Here is a 20978-nt window from a genome sequence, read left to right on the forward strand (position 1 = left end):
TTCTGGTTCATCTGCCGTGAGCAAAAACATGCCAAATGCTAGAAGAGCTCACCGGCTGCTGGCATTTCACAGAGCCGTTAGTGGGGAGACAGCTCTGCTGTCAGTCCAGTGTTTATAGCAGGCACTCTCTATGGGTCTCACAAATTTAGAAAGCTCACTCGACTCTAAAAGTTGGCTAAGAAAAAGTAAGCAAGAGGCAAAAGAACAAGAAATCAAGAATCGCCCGGTTTACCCTTGAATTTTATTCTGATTGGCTATAAAAACATTACAAAGCTAGACCCGCTGAAGACAAAAAATGTTATTTAAAAAATTTTATTTTTGTAAGAGTAAATGAAGAAGTATTCTTTTTCTTGTGAGTTAACTAAGAAATGCAAAATTGATTAAACTGCGAGCTTGTGGTTTTGAAGTCTATCGCGGAACCATTTTATACATTAAGTTCATATTTATTACCTATCTTCATTTATTATTTATGCAGTCTGTTTTGTTAGACTAACGGATGGCATGGAAAAAACCTGGGAAAAAGTACTGGATATAGTAAATGATTCATAGAATGAGTTTATTGCAATGAGCTCAATAATATATTGGGACATGTTTTTGTTCTGATTTAAGAGTATAGTTTCAGAGAGATTTAACCAGTATAGATGGTTATGGATTTAGGTCTTTTATATTCCCTAGCTCCTAACATAAGCACTCCTTGTGGAAGTCCATCTATTATCTGTCACTTCAAGAAGCTATTAGACCTTACATTTAAGTCTTTAACCATTTTGAGTTTATGCTTACAAATGGTGAAAAAGGGGACAGGATGAAGAAGTAAAATTGGCAGTTGCAAAATAGTCATAGGGATGTGAAGTACAGCATAGGGAATGTAGTCAATAACGCAATAACTGCGTATAGTGCCAGGTGGGGACGAGACTAATCGAGCGGATATAAATGTCTCACCATAGCGCTGCACACCTGAAACGAATATAAAATAATATTGAGCGTCAACTCTAATTGAAAACTGAAAACCAAAAAAAAAAAAAAAAAAAGCTATCAGAGGTCAGCATCTCTTGAATTCAAAGTAGGATATTCCCCGAGCTTTCTCCTTCTCCCACTTCCGAAATATTTTCCCAGCCCAGGTGTGGCTGTATATCCATCCGAAGGGCCAAGTTTCAAATAGCACTTCCAGCCTTTGGTGCTGCTCCTACGTTTTGTACAACAAGTCGACAGGGAGGGTCTTCTGCATGAACCTTTCCTGAGAGACCAGTGGCTTCTGCTGAGGAGGGTAAAACCCGCTCCATTTCAGAAGCACAGGTTTATTTTGCTGGCACAGGAATCCGCCGTGTCGATCTCGTCGTGGGTTTATAATGGGAAAATGCTGAGTTCCACTTAGTGGAAAAACGAGCATCTCTACCGCAGAAGCAGTCCTTCTGAGACTCTTCTGCAGCAGCGAAGGGCCTCTGGCCTGTTCCTTGGGGCAGCTGGAAAAGACAGTTTCTTCCCAGGGGGAAGGGGGTGGGGTGCCAGTGTTCTTTTTTCTCCTGGTGTGTCTGTTTTCTCTCTCTCCATTCGGCTCACCCCGCCCCCCGACACTGCCTCGCTGCTACTCTGAAATCTCGTAGGAAATCCCAGAGCTACAAACATCTGGAAACCATAAATCCGCTGACCAAAAATCCACACCCCCTTCCCATTGTAGCGAGAAGGAAACCTCTTCAGATTGTCTGGGAGTGGATTAGTTTTGAAATATGATAGAGGGAGAAGCTATTCTGTCATATTTTGAGGCAGTGTCCTTTTTTTTTTTTTCCCTAATAACGAAGAAAAAAAAGTCCTAACCCATGTTTTTCTTTTATCTGTATTCTCTTTAATCTGTAGCCCAAAGTCATCACTTGTCACTGCTTAAAAAAAACAAAAACAAAAACAAACTCAGCTTGGATCTGCCTCGCCCTGTTGAGGTTCTATTTAAAGATATGGATGGCATTGGCTGGGCCCATGGAAACTTGTTCCTCTGTCGGGGACAAATCCACACCCCGCCGTTGGCCCAGGACCACAGTTCCTAGCAGGCCGGCTCTGCGGGCAGCCAGATGGCGCTGCCCCAGACACTGTCCCTTCCGATCGCCGAGCACTTACTGTTTGCTCTGAGCCAGGCAGGACCAGGCTGGGTTACAGGCACAGATACCAGCTAGTCGAGCCTTCGAGGGCTTTAGTACAGGAGAAGGACAAGCCATTTAAAGGCTGGCACACAGTCACAGAGTAAAACTGTCTAGGGTGTCGCAGGAGCACGGGGCGAGAGCAGCCACCCCACGGCACGTGGCGGGCTACCTCTGCCGTCCGTGAGGAGGCGATGGGGGACTGAAGCGCAGAGGTTGTGGAGATGAAGCCAGATGAAGCGGGTGCTGGCAGAGGGAACAGCGTGTAGCTCAGGAAGGACGAGCGGAGGTGCGGAAGGACACAGCCGAAGCCGGGGAGACAGGTGGACGAGAGCCAGGCTGGGCGGGGTTTGCAGGATGTCGTAATGATGCGGCAGGGGGTGGGGAGCATCGAAGGGGTCTCAGAGGCGAGAGCAGCTGGGACATGTTTGGAACGGTCACGTGGAGGGACAGTGTAGACAGTGGATTAAAGAGAAGCTTCATGAGTGTTTCTTTCACCCCCGCCAGGCTTGCTTAGCTCGTCCCCCGCCGTTGCTCTTTGATTCTCCGCAGTAATCCCTCAGGGCCTCCCGTGTGGGTGCTCGCAGCTCCCCCGCTGTTGGCTGCCTGTGACTCGCTGTGGCCCGGGGGGCGGGAGGATCTCGGAGGACTGATCTCCCAAACTCGAGACCACAGGGTGGCCCCGTGCTGGGCTGCAGCAGAGACAGATGGCGATAACTTCGCCTCGTCTTCACCTTCTCAATGGAAACGTGATGGTTGTGAGTTTCACAGATCAATCACATCCATCCCATAGTAAATGCTTCAGCAATGGAATTCTCTTCAAGATTGCACATTTTCGTCCAGAACCTTGGGGTCTGCTCTGTGGTTTCTTTTGTCATTAGTGCTCCTTCCCAGGGGTTTAGGCTTCCTGAGGGCTGGGGGCTTCGGTCTGTCTTGCTCCATTTGGGTCATATTATATTTATGGCTCACGCGTTTTACAAATCAGCAGGCGTCTCTCCTGCTACTTGGATGACCTGCTCCACCAGGCCTCCCTGCCTCATCCCTGACATATTCTGGTAGGGCATGGACACTGGGGTCTGTCCTCTTTGTGATAAAGAAGGGACAAAAAGAGCTGTCCTTCCTCAGAAATAACTGAGTCCTAATAGGAACATCGACGGCACTAATTAATCGGCTACCCTTTTATAAAATACTGATTGAGTATTTGCATGTGGGAGCTTAAGACAACACGGCCAGATTTCACTCTAGTTTTTTTTTTTTTTTTAAGAAATGGAAGAACTAGAAAAAGTGTACTGGAAAGTAGGGATGAAACAATTCCCTCTAACTTTGTCCTTCTGTGTGTAGATGGCTTATGTTTTGTGCATAAGCACAGACTAGTTGCCAGATTTTCATTGTAGAAGGCGGTGACTCACCCAGCCGTTGAGAAGTGCAAGGATCTAATGGATATATTTACAGATGTTGGTTGGAATCAGCAATAAGCCAACAGGACTGCAAGGCTACAATGGATGTATAATTCATGGATAACATATTCCCTTTTTCTTGGTTCCCCGCTGCCCCGCAAAATCTAGTAGGTTTGGCGCTTCGATTGACCTTTTTGAAATCCATTTTGTCATCAACTATTTATTGAGGATCTATCATGGTGTCACATCCTGTTGCGGAATTACAGAATTTTGTATCTGAATTTATATCTACAGCTTGATCTGATGCCTGAGAACTCACAGCTGACTATTTATCTTAACTGCTTGATGTGTATCAGCCAAGAGCCGTAACGATGCTGTCGCTCTTCCTCGTGTGGTACTTTGTCATTCGTGAAGTGTTTTGGCATACACGCACTGGTTTCTTACGTGAGCCCTGAGAGTTTTTCAGGGAAGGCATTTGGTTCCTAGATTTGGGGCTGTCACACAGACTTCACCAAAGAAGCAGTGCGGTTTGTATTGTCCCCTTATTCACATCGGGGACGTCCGCTTAGAGGGGGATCTCCAATCTGTGGCTCTCCTTTCAGTTTTGCTAAAGCAAACCATCTACCTTGCAAAAGAGATCGGTTCCCAGTCACGAGAGGCATTTGCTTTCATACTGGGAAATCAAAAAGGATTTTGCCAAGACTGATAAAAATGATGTTGATGGTGGAGATTAAGTGACTGTCGATTGTATCTGTTCTTTCATTTAGAGGCACCTTGTTTATGGAGCTAAAATGGGGTACAGCTGGAATAAAAACCACGTGGGTGAGAGGTGCACCCCTCCTGTAAAGCAGGAGAACTCCCATGACAGGAGGTGAGGAAGGGGTCCCAGCAGGCTGCCCAGATCACTGGCACAGTCTCAGGAAAGTCACTTGTAGGTGAGAGCAGATACAGAGGTTTGTCTCTCCGGAATTTGATTTCCTTAAAAGGGCTGCACGCCCCGAGGAAAGCTTGCACCCCTAGGAATTGGGGGAGCCCAATCGAAGGTCACACTGTGCTAATCCAGTCCCATGGATGAAGAAATCCTCAGGTTTGGGTTCATTGTTTTCGAAACAACATTCCTGAACCGAGGGGCAGGTGCCACTCACAAACTGCCCGTGTGGTGGATAGCATTAATTTAGAAAATATAGGCACGCCGGTCTTTGCCTTTTGTTTCCAAGCAACATCTTTGTAAACTACGCTTACGGTAAGTTTTGTCTCCCTCTGCTGGCGGAAGCCATTATTGCAGACCACCTTCCTACCCATTGATCCTAGATTTTTAGCGCTAAAAAGACGTGAGAGATCTCAAATCTAAGCCATTGGTATTGACGCTCATCTGTGCATAAAGTTAGCACAAATATGACAAAACCTTTTGCTTCTAGACATAGTCTGTTGTCTAAAATAACTGCTTAGGTGGGTTTGCCCTGGGGTCTTTTGACTGAAAGGACTGTAGGCACGGCTAAGCAGGTTTGACTTAGCATGCGGTCTTCTGCTAGGGAGACCATCGACACAACTACTTATGTGTAGTTAATTTTCCCATACTGCAAGCTCAAATTAAAGAAGCTATTACTGTCCACCCCTGGCGCCTTCGGTGCCATCAAAAGTGACATCCCTCCCTTATGGCCCCCATTTCCTCGTACTTCGAGCACCCTTCCCGTCTGGGCACAGGCCTGGCAGCCAAGGCCTGGACACCGTGGTCGCAGCCTCGCCGGGCCTTGTTTGTGGGTTGAGTGTTGGTACCTCGTGTCCCCACATAGGACTGCTGCATCCGTGCGAGGGGGACTTTTTCAAAGACCCTTCTTCCTTCCTCTTTGTGCCCCCGTGGCTTCTGTTGGCCACTCCTTTCTAGAAATTCTTTATTTCCTTGGCTTCCATTACACTGAACTTTCCACATTTTTCTTTTTTGAAGTCACCTTCTATTTTTTTCTCCCTGGCTTTCTTTTTATCCTCCGAGCCCCAAACTGTTAGATGTCCTCCAACGTGTTATTCATAGACTGTTTTCATCTTTAAAAAAATCTCAACTCCCCTACATGTCTCCTGCTAGACAGGTGCTCTCAAAGTCACATCTTCAGCCCCAAGCTATTGTCCCCTGACTACACGGAGCTGCTTTCCTTTGGAGCTTTTTTTTTTTTTTTTGGTCCTCTCTGCCTAAGCATGTTTAAAGCAAAACCTGTCTTTTAATCTCCTCAAGTTCCTGTTCCCTCATGACTCATCTCTTCCCTTCAGTGTCCCTCTCCACTCTTTCTCAGGTGTCTGTCTTTTCTGCCCCCTCTTGGTATAAATGGCACCTTGCACACAGTTGACATTTTAGAGATGCTCGCTGAATTAGGTTGGTGGAACCGCAGGCACAATCTTGAGTCAGAAGTTGTCTCTCACAGTTTGCCCGCCCTCACAATCTCTTTTACAGTCCTCAGATTTCGGATTGATGGTGTCGTCTGTGTGTGTGCGCGTGCGTGCACACACGTGTATATGTGTGTTCAGTTGCAGATCCCCAGTGTGAAGGGCTTCGATTTTGCCAAGCAGCATCTGGGTCAGCACAATAAAGACGACATATTGATTATTCATGAGCCAGCACCACTGCCAGGACCTGTGAAGGACCATACCACACCCTCTGAAAATGGAGACGTGCCGAGCCCCAAGGCCAAGGTCCCCTCCAAGAACGTCCGTCACAGAGGAAGGTTCGTAGTGGGCTTCCCGTGTTGTACTGTATCACAGAGCATGTTTTTGTTTTCAGTTTGTCCATGGCCAGTATCAGGAGAGTTGACGGTGATTATCGTCTGAATCTGTGGCCTGGGGGACTGGCCACGGCTTGCCCAAAGTCAGCGAACTCGAGGGCTCGTGATCCACGAGAATGGACTACGTAAGGGGGTCATCTGCCTTCTCCCCTAGAAGCTTTTAAGAGTATGAATCACTGTCCGCCACGAGTCGGCGGTCCCCTGTGACTTGATGAGGGGTTGACCAGTTCGAATGTATATATTCTGGGATGAGCCTGCTCATCCCTGTGGCGATGACATCAGAAATAATGTCCACAAAGTGCATGGTACACAATACACAGCCATCATTACTGGCTTTGTCCTGGCCCCTTATGCCAGCAGCTGACTCTGACTTCATCGCTCTGTCTGCAGGTGACCTTCATCACACCCTTCTTTCTTGGCTTGATTTTTCTCCGGCTGCCTGCATTGTTACCCTTGTGAGCATGTTTGCAAGGACTCTCCCTGCCTCTTCCCCGCCCAGTTCCCCATTCCCGATTTGTTTCCATGCCTTCCATCAAATCATCCCTCCTGTCTCCTAGAGCATGTGGAGAATGGCTCGTTAACACACTAGCTGGAGGTTCCCCCCTCACCTTCTGACCCCGTGAGAAGAGCTGCAGCTCTGTGAGAAGATGAAGTTTAAACCAGGCTTTATTAAGTCGACGTTAGATCATAGCACAGTCAAACTTTGGCTGTTCAAAGCCTCAAATTTATCAGCCTTCCTCTGAGGTTTGAAACTCCAAATCCTGATTTTCTGCTAAAAGGGAAGAGGTGTGTGATCATACCAATATTCAGAAATGGTGTTATCATTTCTGACTTCTCAGAAAACCTACCCTGGGGATTCTGGCCTACTTTTACGGATTTAATGGATCTTAGAACATGATTTTCTCAAAAGAAATTGAATTATGTAGAGAGATGTTGTTTGCTTAATTATCTTGCAGGCTAAGGGTAAGTTAAATCTTTAAAGATTATTTTATATGCTAGTACAATTTTGCAAAGTCTTTTTTTTTTTTTTCCTCACCTTGTCGTCTCATCCTAAACATTTCGTCGTAACATCTCAATGGCCTGCATGGTTAATGTGAGATTTTAGCATCCCTCACGGGCACCAGAATCGTGTTGGCATTTCACATCGCCGGGGAGCACGAAGAGAAGGGGTGCTGACCGCTTAAGGGTTTTTACTAGCTCGGTGCTGCTCGGCTTCCATGATATCCTTGCTTTTCATGTAGAGAGAATCAAATCTCCGTGGTGATCGTTGCGTTTGCATCATAAGTGTAGACTTCTTCCAGAGATCTGGAGTTCTCTGGGGTGACTGCAGGACGCCCCTGGCTCCCTAGGGATTCTGCAGACCCAGGTAACCTAGAACCAGGCCCGAAGTCCAGATCCTCTGAGCCAGACCTGGAAGTTCAGTCCAAGGCCCCAAGGGATTGTCCTCCAACCTGGCACCTTATTTCCTGGCATTCGTTGACTTGTAGCCTGCCAAGGCGTTTCGTACCCCACGTTCCACTGTCTCAGAGAGGCAGCCCTGTGCCGTCATGAGACCCGCGATGCCAGGCTGCGAAATCATGCGTTAGACCCTTCCACTGCCAGTTCTGCCTGGAGGCCTGACTTCCACGTCCCAGTTAATGTGACCTTTCCTCCTCTTCCTCTCTTTCTCCTAACGCTTACATCTGTTTTGTGTCTGCAGAGTTTCACCCTCCGACGCTGACTCTACAGTAAGCGAAGAGTCCAGTGAGAGGGAAGCAGGAGACAAGGCGCCAGGGGCGGCGAACGGGGACAAGTCCCACAGAGCGCCACACAGCGGTCCGTGCCTCTTCTTGCTCTCTCCGCATTACAAGCAGCGGCTGGGGGGTTCCAGTCGGCTAGGCTTTTACGTGCTTCCGATGCCGAACGTGAAAAAAAAAAAAAAATAATCCACGCAGGGGAGTAGTCATCACTTGCGGTGACTGTCTCAGCATCGATTGCCACCATCTGACGTTGTATTGGTGTCTGCCTTGAGGTGGGGGCCAGGCTAGAGGTTAGGGATTCACAGAAGTTTGTTCTGGGGTCACATAGCCACGTTCCATTCTAGGTTAGAGTCCTGACGATTGTCCTCCAGGATTCAGTGACTGTCATCGCATCCAGTTCAAGTATTTCACAGCTGTCCCTGTCAGGAAGTTGTGTATTTATCACAGGTCCAAGTGCATTTTATTTGGTCCTAGATCTTTCCTTACAGCTGGTAGTTCAGTGTGATCAGGTGGTTTAGCACATTTCTATTTGCAGCCAGATGCTGTAGCTTCTTAGGCCAGGTCTGAGTGGGTCATTCCCATTCTAAAGGCTATTAGCATGAAACTCATGCCCTGTAATAAAACAAAGCCTATAGCTCTTACTAGACTTAGGAGTATTTTTTTTTTGGCATGATAATAAGGTAGCTTGGTTTTAGTTTAATAGATTCTGTTAAATAAATGTGCTAGTCTAGTGTATTTGCTGGAGCTTTGTTTCGGGATCCTGTTTCAGTAATGCAAAAAAAAAAAAAAGGGTGCCTCAGGATATTTTTAAAAATAATGCTCATACTTAAATTTTTCATCACAAGTTTCTCTGTATGAACGTGCAGTGCAGAGTGAATGGTATTCTGTAAAGGAACAGATTCTGGACAGAAGCCAGAGGGCTTGTTCTATCACTGTCATGCTTGTGACCTTGCAAGTAACTCCGTCGGCCTTAGGGACTCCTATGGGACTCAGCTAGATGAGTTCTGAAATTCTTTCCAGCTCCTTCCAATTGCATTATTTTTGATCTTAAAGAAATAACCCCTTAGATTAAGGGAAGAGTTTTTTTCTTTGGATCCAATTTCACAGAATCTTAAAAATTACTTAGTACTGTGGCAACAGGTGCACTGTTTCGATTGAAATCTAATTTTGGTCCTGGGAAGGAAATATTTGGGGGGTGGGAGGGAGGTGGAGAATCAGTTCTGGCGTTTCTTGATTTCTTTTTATTGCTTGTCTGAGAAAATCTTGCTTTTCTTTCCTGCATTTAACCCCTTACTCAAAGGAATATAACCAGTATATTGTACCTGGCTAACAAAAATCAAATATCACTCTCAACCTATATTTGAAATTCCAGAAGTAATAAGCATGTCCACTTTAGGACTGATGGTGGGCGGAGAAAAGTGGGCTAGGTTTCTCGTGAGCATCAGAAGCTCAGATGTCGCTGTGATGATTCAAGGAGACACCAGAATCTATACATTATTTTCATGTTTTAGAAGGGTGGTTTTCTCACTACAAATATCAATTCACTTTTAAAACTTTGTTTACTTCTTTCAGGCTATAATGCTGCCATACAGGCACTTGATTGCTTGTAGAGAACTTAGTCAAATACCCTGTAAAAAAGGTTCTGAGCTTATAATCATATTTTTAAAAGTATTTTGTAATTCACAGAAAAATCTTTTTGGTACAAGAAGTGAATGGAGGCAGGAGCTCACTCAAACCTTCCTCCTCACTACCCCAGGACCGGGGCTCCCTCTCACTGTAGCCGACGGCATGGCTGCCACATCTCTTTAGACTCTTGGCAAAGCTCTCCATGGCTCTCACAAGTCATCTGGCATTTTCAGGGCCCACCTCACGACGGAAGCAGAGAAAGGACCGTAATCCTGGTTTCGGTCACCTCGAGGTTGAACTTCATTCCCTTCGAGCTCTTTTGGAAGGTGCCTAGACCATGATGTATATTCCCTTACGGCCACCCATGGTCCCTTACAGGATGATTTACTCAAATGCCACAGTGTTCCCAGTCATCGCAGTTTTAGAATAAGTTACATCGTTACCACCAGTTCTCAGCAAAGTGGTGGAGAGAGAGGAGGTAGGGAGGAACACACCTTCCTTGAGCAAAGGCTCTTACTGGGCTGCCACTGTCACGTTTGGGCCTAATGTCTCCTCTCTCATCTTTATCACCTTTATCAGAAATATTCCAAAGACCGAAATATTGAGTGTCTCCTTTATGTTCTTTGAAGCTTGCGTGCGTGCCAAGGGTGTAATTTTTAAGTAGCTCATTAGTCTGAATTCTACAGATTCCAAATTCTAGAATGTCATGTAGAAACTAAGGTGACATCTCTTACACGTGCTAAACATTTTTGCAGGGCGAATTAAATTTTTAATGCGATTACAGGGCCATTCTTTTGACTCCATATAACAGCAGCATTTCTCAAGTAATTGTGGAACATCCATTTATGAAATGATTAAGATCCTAAATTATAGTTCTTTTCACAAAGGCAGGTTCCCAGAGGCCTCTTCGAGGTAAAATTTTATAAACTTAGTTGAGGTGACGAGTCATTCAGTCATCCGTTAAGCACGTCTGCTAAGTGCCTGTGATGGGTTAGGTGTGGGGATGGGATGAAGAAGAGACACACGTGACTCTTGCCTTACTGGGTATTAACATGGGTCACAGGCATTAATAATAATGCAGTTTGACTGTATTTACCTATAGATGATGAACTATTTCCTTAAAAATTTTCTGTTGCTCAGGCACTTCAGTAATTCAGATTGCCTTTTTCTTTGTCACTTTCCTTTGTTGACATTATCCTATACTGTAATTTCTGTTAATCCTTCCCTTCCTTAAGGCAGAATTCACAAGTCGTTCACCTCTGTGTATCCATCATACTTTCCACTGGCCATTATTATACAGGTACTTCTTAAAGAAAAAAAAGTGCAATGCATAGCAAACACATACATAAATGTATGTTATACATAAGAAGCTGGGATGTGCTTATATATACATATATCAAGTATATTTATAATGTATGTGTGAGAAATAACAAACCTAGCTTTTCCATCTTTTAAATGGCTGGGTTCTGGGTATTATATAAGTTGGAGGGTTTTCTGTGTATCTCTGCCTTCTCTAGCTGCAGTAGGATTATAAAGCAAGGCTCCATGACCACAGCGGGGGGTTGGGATGGGATGTGGACAGGAGCCAATCGCAGGCCTGTATTTCTGTGGTACCCAGGCAGGCAGACAGCGTGGGGTGGGACGGGGTTGGAGGGTGGCTTTCTTCCTTTGCCTCCTTTGCATTCCAGCCACTGGGAGCTCTCTGCCATGCTGGTCTTTTTACCATCCTGGAGGAAAGTGATCTCACCTTAAGGTGTCAATAGCTTAATGGGCTATCCTTTGTGACATTTGCTGTCACTTTTTTAAGTCTGGGTTAGCAGGGCTGGCCTATCTGGTGAATCTCATGATCTCCTTTTAGGCCTTGTGCCTGCAATTTGAGTAGCTGCCATCGGGTGGATGGTGGTGCTTGGCTGTGCTTGCGCTGCACACACAAATCGTCTCCCTAGTCTCCCTCCAGGCCCAGGGCAGGGAAGAAAGCCTGAGAGTAGCCAGAATTCATGAAACCGCCTCCTTGCTAAGAAAGGCCATGTTCATTCAGAGTGATATCATTCCTCACCTCTTGGGACAACGAGTGATTAGAATTCAAATGGAAAGGAAATAGACTTACACAGTGCCCGTGTGTGTTCCTTACGTCAGATGTCGGCTATTTCTTACTGCTTTGCTCAGTTCTATTGTTTTTTACACTGGGGAGACACCTCCATGCTTTTCACTTGTGCTCGAGGTTGCAAACCTCAGGCTTTTGTCTGAAATCGGCTTCGGCATGCTCTCACTCCTCCTCTAGGCCCCGAGGTGCCTGTGACCAACCAGAGGGAGGACGTCAGAGATCTCAGTGCGTCTGACTAGCTCTGTAGAGCTGTTTCCTCTGTTCAGCCCGTCTTCATCTCTCCATCTCTGTTTCTGCCTTTTAAAAATTAAAGTTCATTAGGCTTATTTCTACCATAAAAGTAGTACTCCTTAGAGAAAATCCTCATTACAGAAAATATGAGAAATCGGAAAAAAAAAATCACCTTTATACCAAGATGTAGTCTCTATGAACATTTTGAAGTTGCTTTTCTATCTTGTTTCTGCTTATTAAACTTTTTTTTTTTGCCTTTTTGCAGTTCTGATGACTTAAAAAAAAATCCATTTTGGTAAAATATGCATGCCGTACATGTACCCCTTTAAAACCATCTTTCAGTGTACGCTCCATCTTTTTTTAAAGCGGAATGCATTCTCTCCAGGCGGCAGCATTTTCTTCTCGTGCCTCTACAACTTAATCTTCCCGCGTTGGGACTGAAAGCCGGAGTTGGGCCGCACGTGCCTGCGTGCCCGCAGTCCCCCCGTCTTTATTGTACACCTGCCTCAGCAGCTAAATGACCTCTCCAAGATGAGAGTGGATGTTCGGGGCCGCCATGATCATTTTCCTAAAAATTCTGTAAATTGCTATGGATGGAGCAATTTCGGCTTCCTCCCTCCCTTGACTTTTTCTTACTGAAGACCTGGAAACCTCTTTTGAAGACAAAATGGCAATTTTCGGCACAAAGTGTCAGAGCAATTGTCGTATCTTTTCTAGCGGTATTGGTAATCTTTAATAAGGCCGAAGGAGATGATGTTGAACCCAGACATTTAAGCTCAAACGGTGACATTTCAAGTCCTCTGCCACAGAGTGGGGATGTGTTTTTTTGGTCAGGGGCCCATCCGAGGGTTTTGTAAGGATTAATCTGTAATTTTGATTCTTTGCTGTTTCTTTAGGATGACTTTATGTATATACAATATGTATTAGGGATGACATATATACATAAAAGTATATATTTAGGATGATTTTATATGTACAAATATTTAGGGTGATTTTATATATACGTGTGTGTACACACACACACACACACACACACAGATATTTAGAGTGATTTTATATATATGTGTGTGTGTATATATATTTGCTTTTGCTTCTGTTCAGGGCCACCAGCACCCAGTTCAGGGAATGAGCAGCACTCATCAGCCTCCATCTTTGAGCACGTGGACAGGATCTCTCGTTCCTCGGAGGCGAGCAGGCGGGTCCCCAGTAAGATCCAGTTGATCGCCATGCAGCCAATCCCGGCACCTCCAGTTCACCACCCCGTACTGGCTGACCGAGTGGCAGAAACCAACAAAATTAACAAAGAGGTATTTGTTTTTATGAAAAAAGTACATCAGTGAAAAGACATCAGATGCTGATTTGGTCCGTGCTTAAAAATGAGTGAAAGTTCGTGTGAAAAGGTTGTTAGAGGAACGAGCGGCTGACAAGCATTCTTCATTTTAAATACTCTGCTCGGGTGTATTTTAGATCACGTACTGTTCAGAGACACTATTAGATATATTGGCAGATATGCAAATGAGACCTGAGACTGCTGTCTTCCAAAGTCCTATGGCGGGTGTTTAGGAACTTGAATTCCAGAAAGATTCCCACCATCTCCATACAGGATGGCTCACTGTACAAACAGTGTGATGTACGCTGAATATCTGCTTTCCTTCTCGGAGTCTGGAATTTTGGCACAAGCCAGGCAGAGGCTACCTCTGTAACCAGCCCCTGCTCAAAGCCCTGGGCGGTGGGTCTCTGAGCTTCGCTGGTAGACAGCATTTCACACGTGTTGTCACAGCTTATTGCTGGAAGAATTAGCCACATCCGGTGTGACCCTATGGGAGAGGACTCTTGGAGGCCCGTGCCTGGTCCCCTTCAGATTGCTCTCCATGTGCCATGTCCCTTTGCCGACTTTGCTTTGTATAATAACTGGGACGAAAGGCTGAGTCCTGCGAGTTCGAATGAGTCAGTGAACCTGAACCTGGGGTAGTCTTGAGGCCGTAGGAGACTTTGTGATTCCTGATAGATCCTCTCTGGCTTCAATTATCTAGATAATTCCTAGTAAAACCCTATCCCAGTGAATCCCGGAAGAGGGAGTGAATCTGCTTCCCTCCTAAGATACTGGGAACTAGAAAGCCAGCCACATCTCTGTTAACTTGAACTTGGGAGATGTGACCTGGGCTGGCCAGTGAACGGAGTGAACGCCATTTGGGACTGCACATGACACAGCTTTATGTCTGTCAGTCTCCCGCCTCTAACAGACACCTGCTGCTGTCGTGGGTTCTGCCAGGTGGGAGTAATAAGATATTGGTACAGCTGAGCTCCCATCCCCACTTTAAAAGCGATCCTTTAAGTGGGTCATCTTATAGACGCCTCATCGAGACTTTTAGAGTTTCTCCTATCCATCTGTCATGGGCTCCTTGCCAAGGATTTGACCACGTGACGTGTACCTTGGGCTCAGGATAGGGAGTGATGTCCCTTCTCACCCATGCTCAGGAGCCCTAGCCCGAGCCTCGACCTGCCTCCGTCAGTCTCGCGTTGTGTGCGCCCCTACACCTGCCCTGTGTAAATACCCTGGAGCGGGTTCTCCATCTGGCGAAAGAAAGAATGGGCTCACCTTTGGCCTCACAGCTCGATAGCGTGCATCTTCACTGTTTTCCTTTTACTTCTTTTATGAATGTAGTATTGGATGCATACGCATGATTATAGGTGATATATATATAATAAAGCATAATAATGAAATCAACACCCAGCTTAAGAACTAGAGCATTACCAGTACTGTTACACTTACCCGTGTGCCTCACACGTCCCAATTGAAATGTTTTCTTAGACGGAGGTGCTGGTGCCAATTCCTAGCATGTCTTGGGCTTCCTCTGAGGACCTCATAATTTTTAAAGACTAGTCAGGTCCTGAGAGAGTAAGAGGAGCTTTCTCCTGCTGGTCAGTCGCTGAGAACCTCTCGCAAGTGACTGTCCTTTTCCGTCTCCAAGAGGATGTGGCTTTCAGTCCCCTGGGGCATAGCCAGCGTGGCCGTGTTACCCAGGCCCGAGGTCCTGCTCTTCCCTCGCGAGCAGATTCCCAGCTTGGTTTCCCTTCATCCCCTCTAAGTGCTTTCACTAGGTGCTTACAGGACAGTGGGCCGCACCTCGATGAAAGCGAGCACTTCCCAGTCTGCACTGCACAGTGCAGCTGACCTGTCACCCCATGACCCGGTCACCTCACTGCCTGGCGAACAGTCGTCACCGTCCCTGTTTCTGGCCTCTGCGTGGTGGCGCCTGCACCTCACGCCCTCGCCGCACCCCTTCTCCCCACCCCTTCCTCTCTTCAGGTCCTCCTGGCTCTTCAAGACCTAGCTCAGGCTCCAAGGAGCCGGTGATGACCTGCTTCCATACCTGTGGGTGCCGTCTTTGCGGGGGAGGGGATGGCGTCATGTCAGGGACCTTGTTTCGGTGACAGTTATCAGTAATTATCAGTGAGTGAGTATTCTGCTGGATGGTGCAGACATCATCTTTGAATCTGTCTTAAAGTCCCTTAAGCAGTGATTATTAGATACAGAAAACATTCGCTCTTTTTCTCAGGGCATATTCTGTTTAGTCGTCGGTGTCCCTGAGTGTCTTCAAAGTTGACACCGATCACCCAGGTTTTAGTCATCCCTGCCCGACTTTGGGGGCGATACCACAGCCTCCTGCTCACACACGCGGGGCGAGTGCGGGGTTACAGCTGGTGGGTGGTGGCGCCTCCTCTGCACCCCACGTGACTGTGCCTGTCTGTGTCACACCTTTCGGGGCCTCGTGGGGAGAGGACAGCCATCCAGCGGGCAAGGGACGTCGCAGGAAGCCCTTCTCAAAATGCTGTCAGAGCCGGGTCCCGGAGACTTTGGGGCACATCCCTTCGCGCGTTTCTCCCCTGTCGCCCCCCAGATTCAGACGGCGCTGCGGCACAAGTCGGAGATCGAGCATCACCGCAACAAGATCCGCCTGCGCGCCAAGCGCCGCGGCCACTACGAGTTCCCGGTGGTGGACGAGCTGTCGTCGGGTGACACGCGGGAGCGCCACCGCGTGTACCGCCGGGCGCAGATGCAGATCGACAAGATCCTGGACCCCACGGCCAGCGTGCCCTCGGTGTTCATAGAGCCCCGGAAGAGGTGGGGGTCCCAGGGCAGAGGCCGGATGGCCCTGCTGTCACAGCTGGGGGTGGGGGGGACAGTGTCGCTGAAAATGAGCCAAAGAGGTTTCTACACAGAAAGGTGGTGTAGGCTGCCCGGGCGGCCCAACCCTTCTCGAGGGGTCCCCCTGTGTGGACCGGCCGCCCTCACCCTCCGGCCTTCACCTCTGTCTCCTCCAAACGTTTTCCTGCATTTAATGTCCCCCCGAAGTCAGCACTTGGAAACGCTGGTCACCCTTTCCTTCTCAGGCCCTGCTCCCTGGCTCCCTCCCTCACCTCTCAGCCCGCTCACCCCCGGTATCCTCACCTCCTACGCTTGGTCACCAGGTGGCTCTCTCATTTCTTGTCCCACGGCCCCACTCCATTTTGGTCTCCTGGTGTCCCAGACCCCTGTCCCCAAACGCAGAGGCATTTTCTTAAACACTGCTCTCATTTGCATCTTTCTCTACTCAAAACCTGTGATGGTTCCACATGGGGCCTGTGCTCCCATGACCGGTGGGGCCTGTCTCTCCATTCCCATCGTTCCCCACCACACAGCATCACAAGGGACCTGCCACTGTCTTAGCCGGTGGCCTCATGCCCCCGAATCTTCATCTGTCTTTCCGTTGCTGTCCCTGCGTGTGGGGCCACCTCACACCCTCTTCCCACCTCCTTCCCCACCTGCAGATCCTGCTTGCTCTTCAGGACCCAGCTCAGGCCGCAGGGAGCTGGCTATGACTCAGTCGCTCACGTTGGCCTTGCCCTTTTCCGAATGTCTGCTTACGTCAGTAACATCATCCGTGTATGTCGCCTCGTATTCTCCGTTGTTCCTTGTGTGTTACTGTTAGTCCAGCCAGGGAGGCAGCTTCCTTGGAGCAGAGACTGTGTCCTACACATTGTTTTTTTTATCCTGCGGGGTGTTTGCTACAGCGGCTAGCATGTCATAGGCGCTCAGAAAATCCTTAGTGTTTAGTTGACAAGCCGGTGGAAGGAGGGTTGCTTTCCTACAGCGATGACCTCTTTGTCCTGGCAGCTCGCGGATAAAACGTTCTCCTAAGCCACGCCGGAAACACCAGGTCAACGGCTGCCCGGGAGATGCTGAGAAGGACAGACTCATCACCACGGACAGCGACGGCACTTACAGAAGGCCCCCGGGCGTCCACAACTCTGCCTATATTGGCTGTCCAGTGCGTAGTGCTGACCCTCCCCTCTGGAATCAGGTTGGGGTGGCTCTTAGGGGGAGGAGAATGAACAGTGGTGGCTGCCGCCCTGTGTGATGTCGAAGCCTGGTGGCCGGTGCTCCAAGGCCAGCAGGGTCGTGAGGTGCGGGGTGGATGAGGGAGCCAGCTGCTCCTTCGAGGGGAGGCGTAAGCCATATAAACCGAGGGGCTGTGAGTGGGCCTTCTGGAGACATACTCTGTTTCTTCTCTTTCTCCATGCAAGCTCTGTCCTCTCAGCCTTCAAAGTGGGCACTTCTCGAGGTTCAATGGAACACAGAAACATCCAGAAGTCCCCCTCTCCCATACCCTGCATCCAGCCAGTCAGACAGTTGTTTGGATTTCTTAGTGATAGGAGGGATATTTAGGGTTTTGTCCCTCCCTTCTGTTCCCGGAGTGCTAAGAAGATACTGTATTCACTAATAATATATTTTATTTTAATGGGAGAAAGAGCTTACCGGAAGTTAAATACGGAATGAAACAGTTCTTTCAAACAGAGTTGCTCCAAGTGTAAGAGGCAGACACCGACAGCATTAAGACACACACGCAGACCTCATTGAATAGAGGAAAAAGCCATCCTCTCCGAGGGGCCGTGAGAAACAGACACAAAGACATCCCAAGACAGAGGTCGTGAACGCCAGACGCGCCAACTCCGGCAGCACGAGGAGGACACACGGTGGACGCCCAGGGCCTTAAACCGGGGTGCGGCCCTGCCTTGCTGCCTAGCACCCCTTCCTCCTGGAGGCAAACGTACACAGCCAGCCACGTCCGGAGAGAAATTAGCAAAAAGCACGTCCTCGGAGAAGGGCTTCGTGAGGCACACGATCAGTTTAGACAGAGCTTACGCAACCATCCATTTCTTATTAAAGTTTTCTATTTTGTCTCCTGAATCACACTAATGACTGACAGTTAAAAAAATGTGCCAAACACCGTACTGACGTTGGGGCTAAATATAGCTGAATCGCGATCCCCTGAAAGAACCGGGCTTTTCCCCTGGGAATACACAGTATTTCCAGTGTCCTCAAGACTGACCGCGCCCCTCAAAGCTGCTTGCGAGGACCCAGGGACCCCAGAGAGTTGGCAGATCCACAGCTTAGATTGCTTCAGTCCTGCGTGCCTGGAGTCCAGTCGTTTCCGATGGCTGCGAATGAATCCCCAGGGGAGGGGAGCTGTCGCCGGAAGTTCGTACAGTAGGTGGCGCCCTTGTGCTGCTCTCGAGTGTTTGGACAGGCCCTTTGTCTGGGTGTCTGTGGCGTTTGGTTGGACCTTGGGAGGGCTGTCCCCAGGAGAGTCACGCAGGGACTTCCAGACCCTGTCGTGTGACACTAAGAAATAGTGGGAGTCCATTTCTTGCCTTCATCCCTGACCCTAAGCCAGGCCTTCCTCCTGGTGGCCCCGAGCATCCTTTTTCTTCTTGCTTTTTTTTTTTTCTTTAGCATAAAGCTCAGAGGTTCCTCCCTCAGCGTGTGGAAAGCAACACACCTCAGGCAGTTGCTGCTTCTCCAATCACTCTATTTTTTCAAATATTCTCAAAAGTAAAAATCTCCCTCCGATAGACTTTTTGTTTTCCCTAAAAATTCCGAAGCACATACTTTTAAGGATAAGGCCTTTCTTGGAACTCACCTTTTCTAAAGAGGTAGTATTTCATCTTCAAGATTATACTGGACATAACATGTTTTTGAATGATCTTGATTTTTACATTTTTTTCCGCTCAAAATATCATCTCCTTAAGAGCTCTTTTCTCCCACAGTGAAAAAAAAATATTCCTGGATTTTTTGTAACTGGGGGGTTACCATTATAATTCAGGCCTGGGCAAACTGGGGTCCTCAGGCCAACTCCGGCCAGCTGCCTGTTTTTGTAAAGTTTTCCTGGATCACGGCCGTGCCCGTTTGTTTGCATGTTGTCAATGGCTGATCTCGCTGCAGCGAGCAGAGCTGAGTAGTTGGAACGAAGACAATATGACTCACAAAGCCTAAAGTATTTACTGTCCGATCCTTTACAGAAAAAGTTTGTCAACCCCTGATACGATTTATCATCCGAACGAGACACTTGTGAGAATGAAAGGGAACACTGTTTATTATCCTGCGACAATGGGCATCAACCGACATCGTCCTGGGCCAGCCAGGGTGTATGCTCACTCTCTTATAATACCCATAAAGGATTGCAAAACAGGCACCAGCATACATCATCCCCGATGACTAAAGGTAGAAAGGTTTGTCTGTATTTCTGAAGAATGATGGATGCGCGTGCGTCTGCAAAGGAAGTAAACAATGTAACAGAATTGTCAGACTGTGATTCAGGAGAATGGAATTCAAATTTCAACTCGGAGGTTCTGGATCTATATCCACTTTCATAGATGGCAAGTTTTTATTTTATTTTATTTTTTAAGTACCATCTATATGTGAAACTGTGCTAGATGTTGGGATATAGAAACATGAAGAAGACCTTGGCCTGTAAGTTCCGATGGTCTAGCTCGTGAAACGAGGCGACAAGAGAGAACGGGAGGCTCTAACGTCTTGGCTTCGTGCTCTTTGCCTTTTCGTCAGGACTCAAGGGGACAGCGGGGATCCAAGGGAACCTTCCTCTGCTCCTTTGTAACATCTCTCTCTTGCTATAAAAGTTAAAGCTGCTCTAGAATCATGACCGCAAAGAGTGAGTTGGCAGTGGCTGTGGCTCTGGACTCTGCTCACATGCATCTAACCCGCCTTCCCCGCCACCCCGCAGAACCTTCCTTGGGCTTGTGGCTTTGTCTGTGGCCACATCACTCACTCCCTCGCTCTACAGCTGTCTGGTCAGCTCCTGGAACCGCCACCAGGGATGTCTCGTCTGTCCTTGGAGAGACCCTCTGACCAACAGCATGTGTTTCCGGACAAGCTTTTCCATTTCTCTACCATGAACTGTTGGGTTGGTGGCACACAACTGTCCACAGCTTCCTTATCAGAGCTCCTCAGGACAACCAGGAATGGGGGAAGGGCACGCACGTGGTCCTTTTATCCACCCCACAGGACAGGAACAGAGTCTTTCCAGTGCTCTGTCGTAAACCCGAGACCCCCTTTGGGGCCCAGAAGTGAGAATTCCCAGATGACAGATGTCACTTAGTAGAGCCTTCACTGATATGGTGGAATTGGAGAAACAGACGTAAGGACCAGGGTGTGGTGTACACGGAGGTGACAGCACCCACTCCCTGTGGAGGAGGGGAGCCCCTGCCCCACCTCAGGCAGGCAGTCACTGCTCAGTGGCAGTTTCTGTGGAGGAGTAAGGGCTGGTGATGCCAAGAGAATCCAGAAATCAGAGTGTTAATGTGAAATCTTCAGTTTTTTTTTTAAAAATAGTGGCTAAGTACTTTCTTAAATACCACGTGGGCCCGGCAAAACAGGTCTAAGGGCTTTTTTGTGGGTTTCCCAGTGTGTGGAATGGTTTTCTCTCTGTTTAGAATGAAGCAATGGACACCTGACCATCCACTAGACCATGATCTTTAGGAAGCGTTTTCCAAACAGTTGACTGAGAATAAGGATGTATCTTGAATAGTTTTTCTTTGTAAGGGACTCACCGACCCAGACCGATGTGGGACTGTCTTCCTTGGCCCCTTCAGTAGGGCGATCCAGCTGGCTGAGCTAAACCATGGACCAGCGGGGGGAGCAC

At 47.8% G+C, this 20978-nt stretch overlaps 1 protein-coding gene across 1 annotated transcript in view; it reads left to right on the forward strand.

Annotated features, from left to right (window-relative positions):
- Positions 1-20978, forward strand: part of KIAA1549 (KIAA1549 ortholog) — a 119734-nt gene that overhangs the window by 79328 nt on the left and 19428 nt on the right. Inside the window, exons 15-19 of the mRNA XM_015588296.2 lie at positions 6041-6237; positions 7994-8109; positions 13096-13301; positions 15897-16120; positions 17153-17306. Of these exons, the coding sequence (XP_015443782.1) occupies positions 6041-6237; positions 7994-8109; positions 13096-13301; positions 15897-16120; positions 17153-17306 (897 nt within the window). The remainder of the gene's footprint in view (positions 1-6040; positions 6238-7993; positions 8110-13095; positions 13302-15896; positions 16121-17152; positions 17307-20978) is intronic.

Source organism: Pteropus alecto, unplaced genomic scaffold (assembly GCF_000325575.1).
Source record: "Pteropus alecto unplaced genomic scaffold, ASM32557v1 scaffold22, whole genome shotgun sequence".
Lineage (NCBI taxonomy): Eukaryota > Metazoa > Chordata > Mammalia > Chiroptera > Pteropodidae > Pteropus > Pteropus alecto.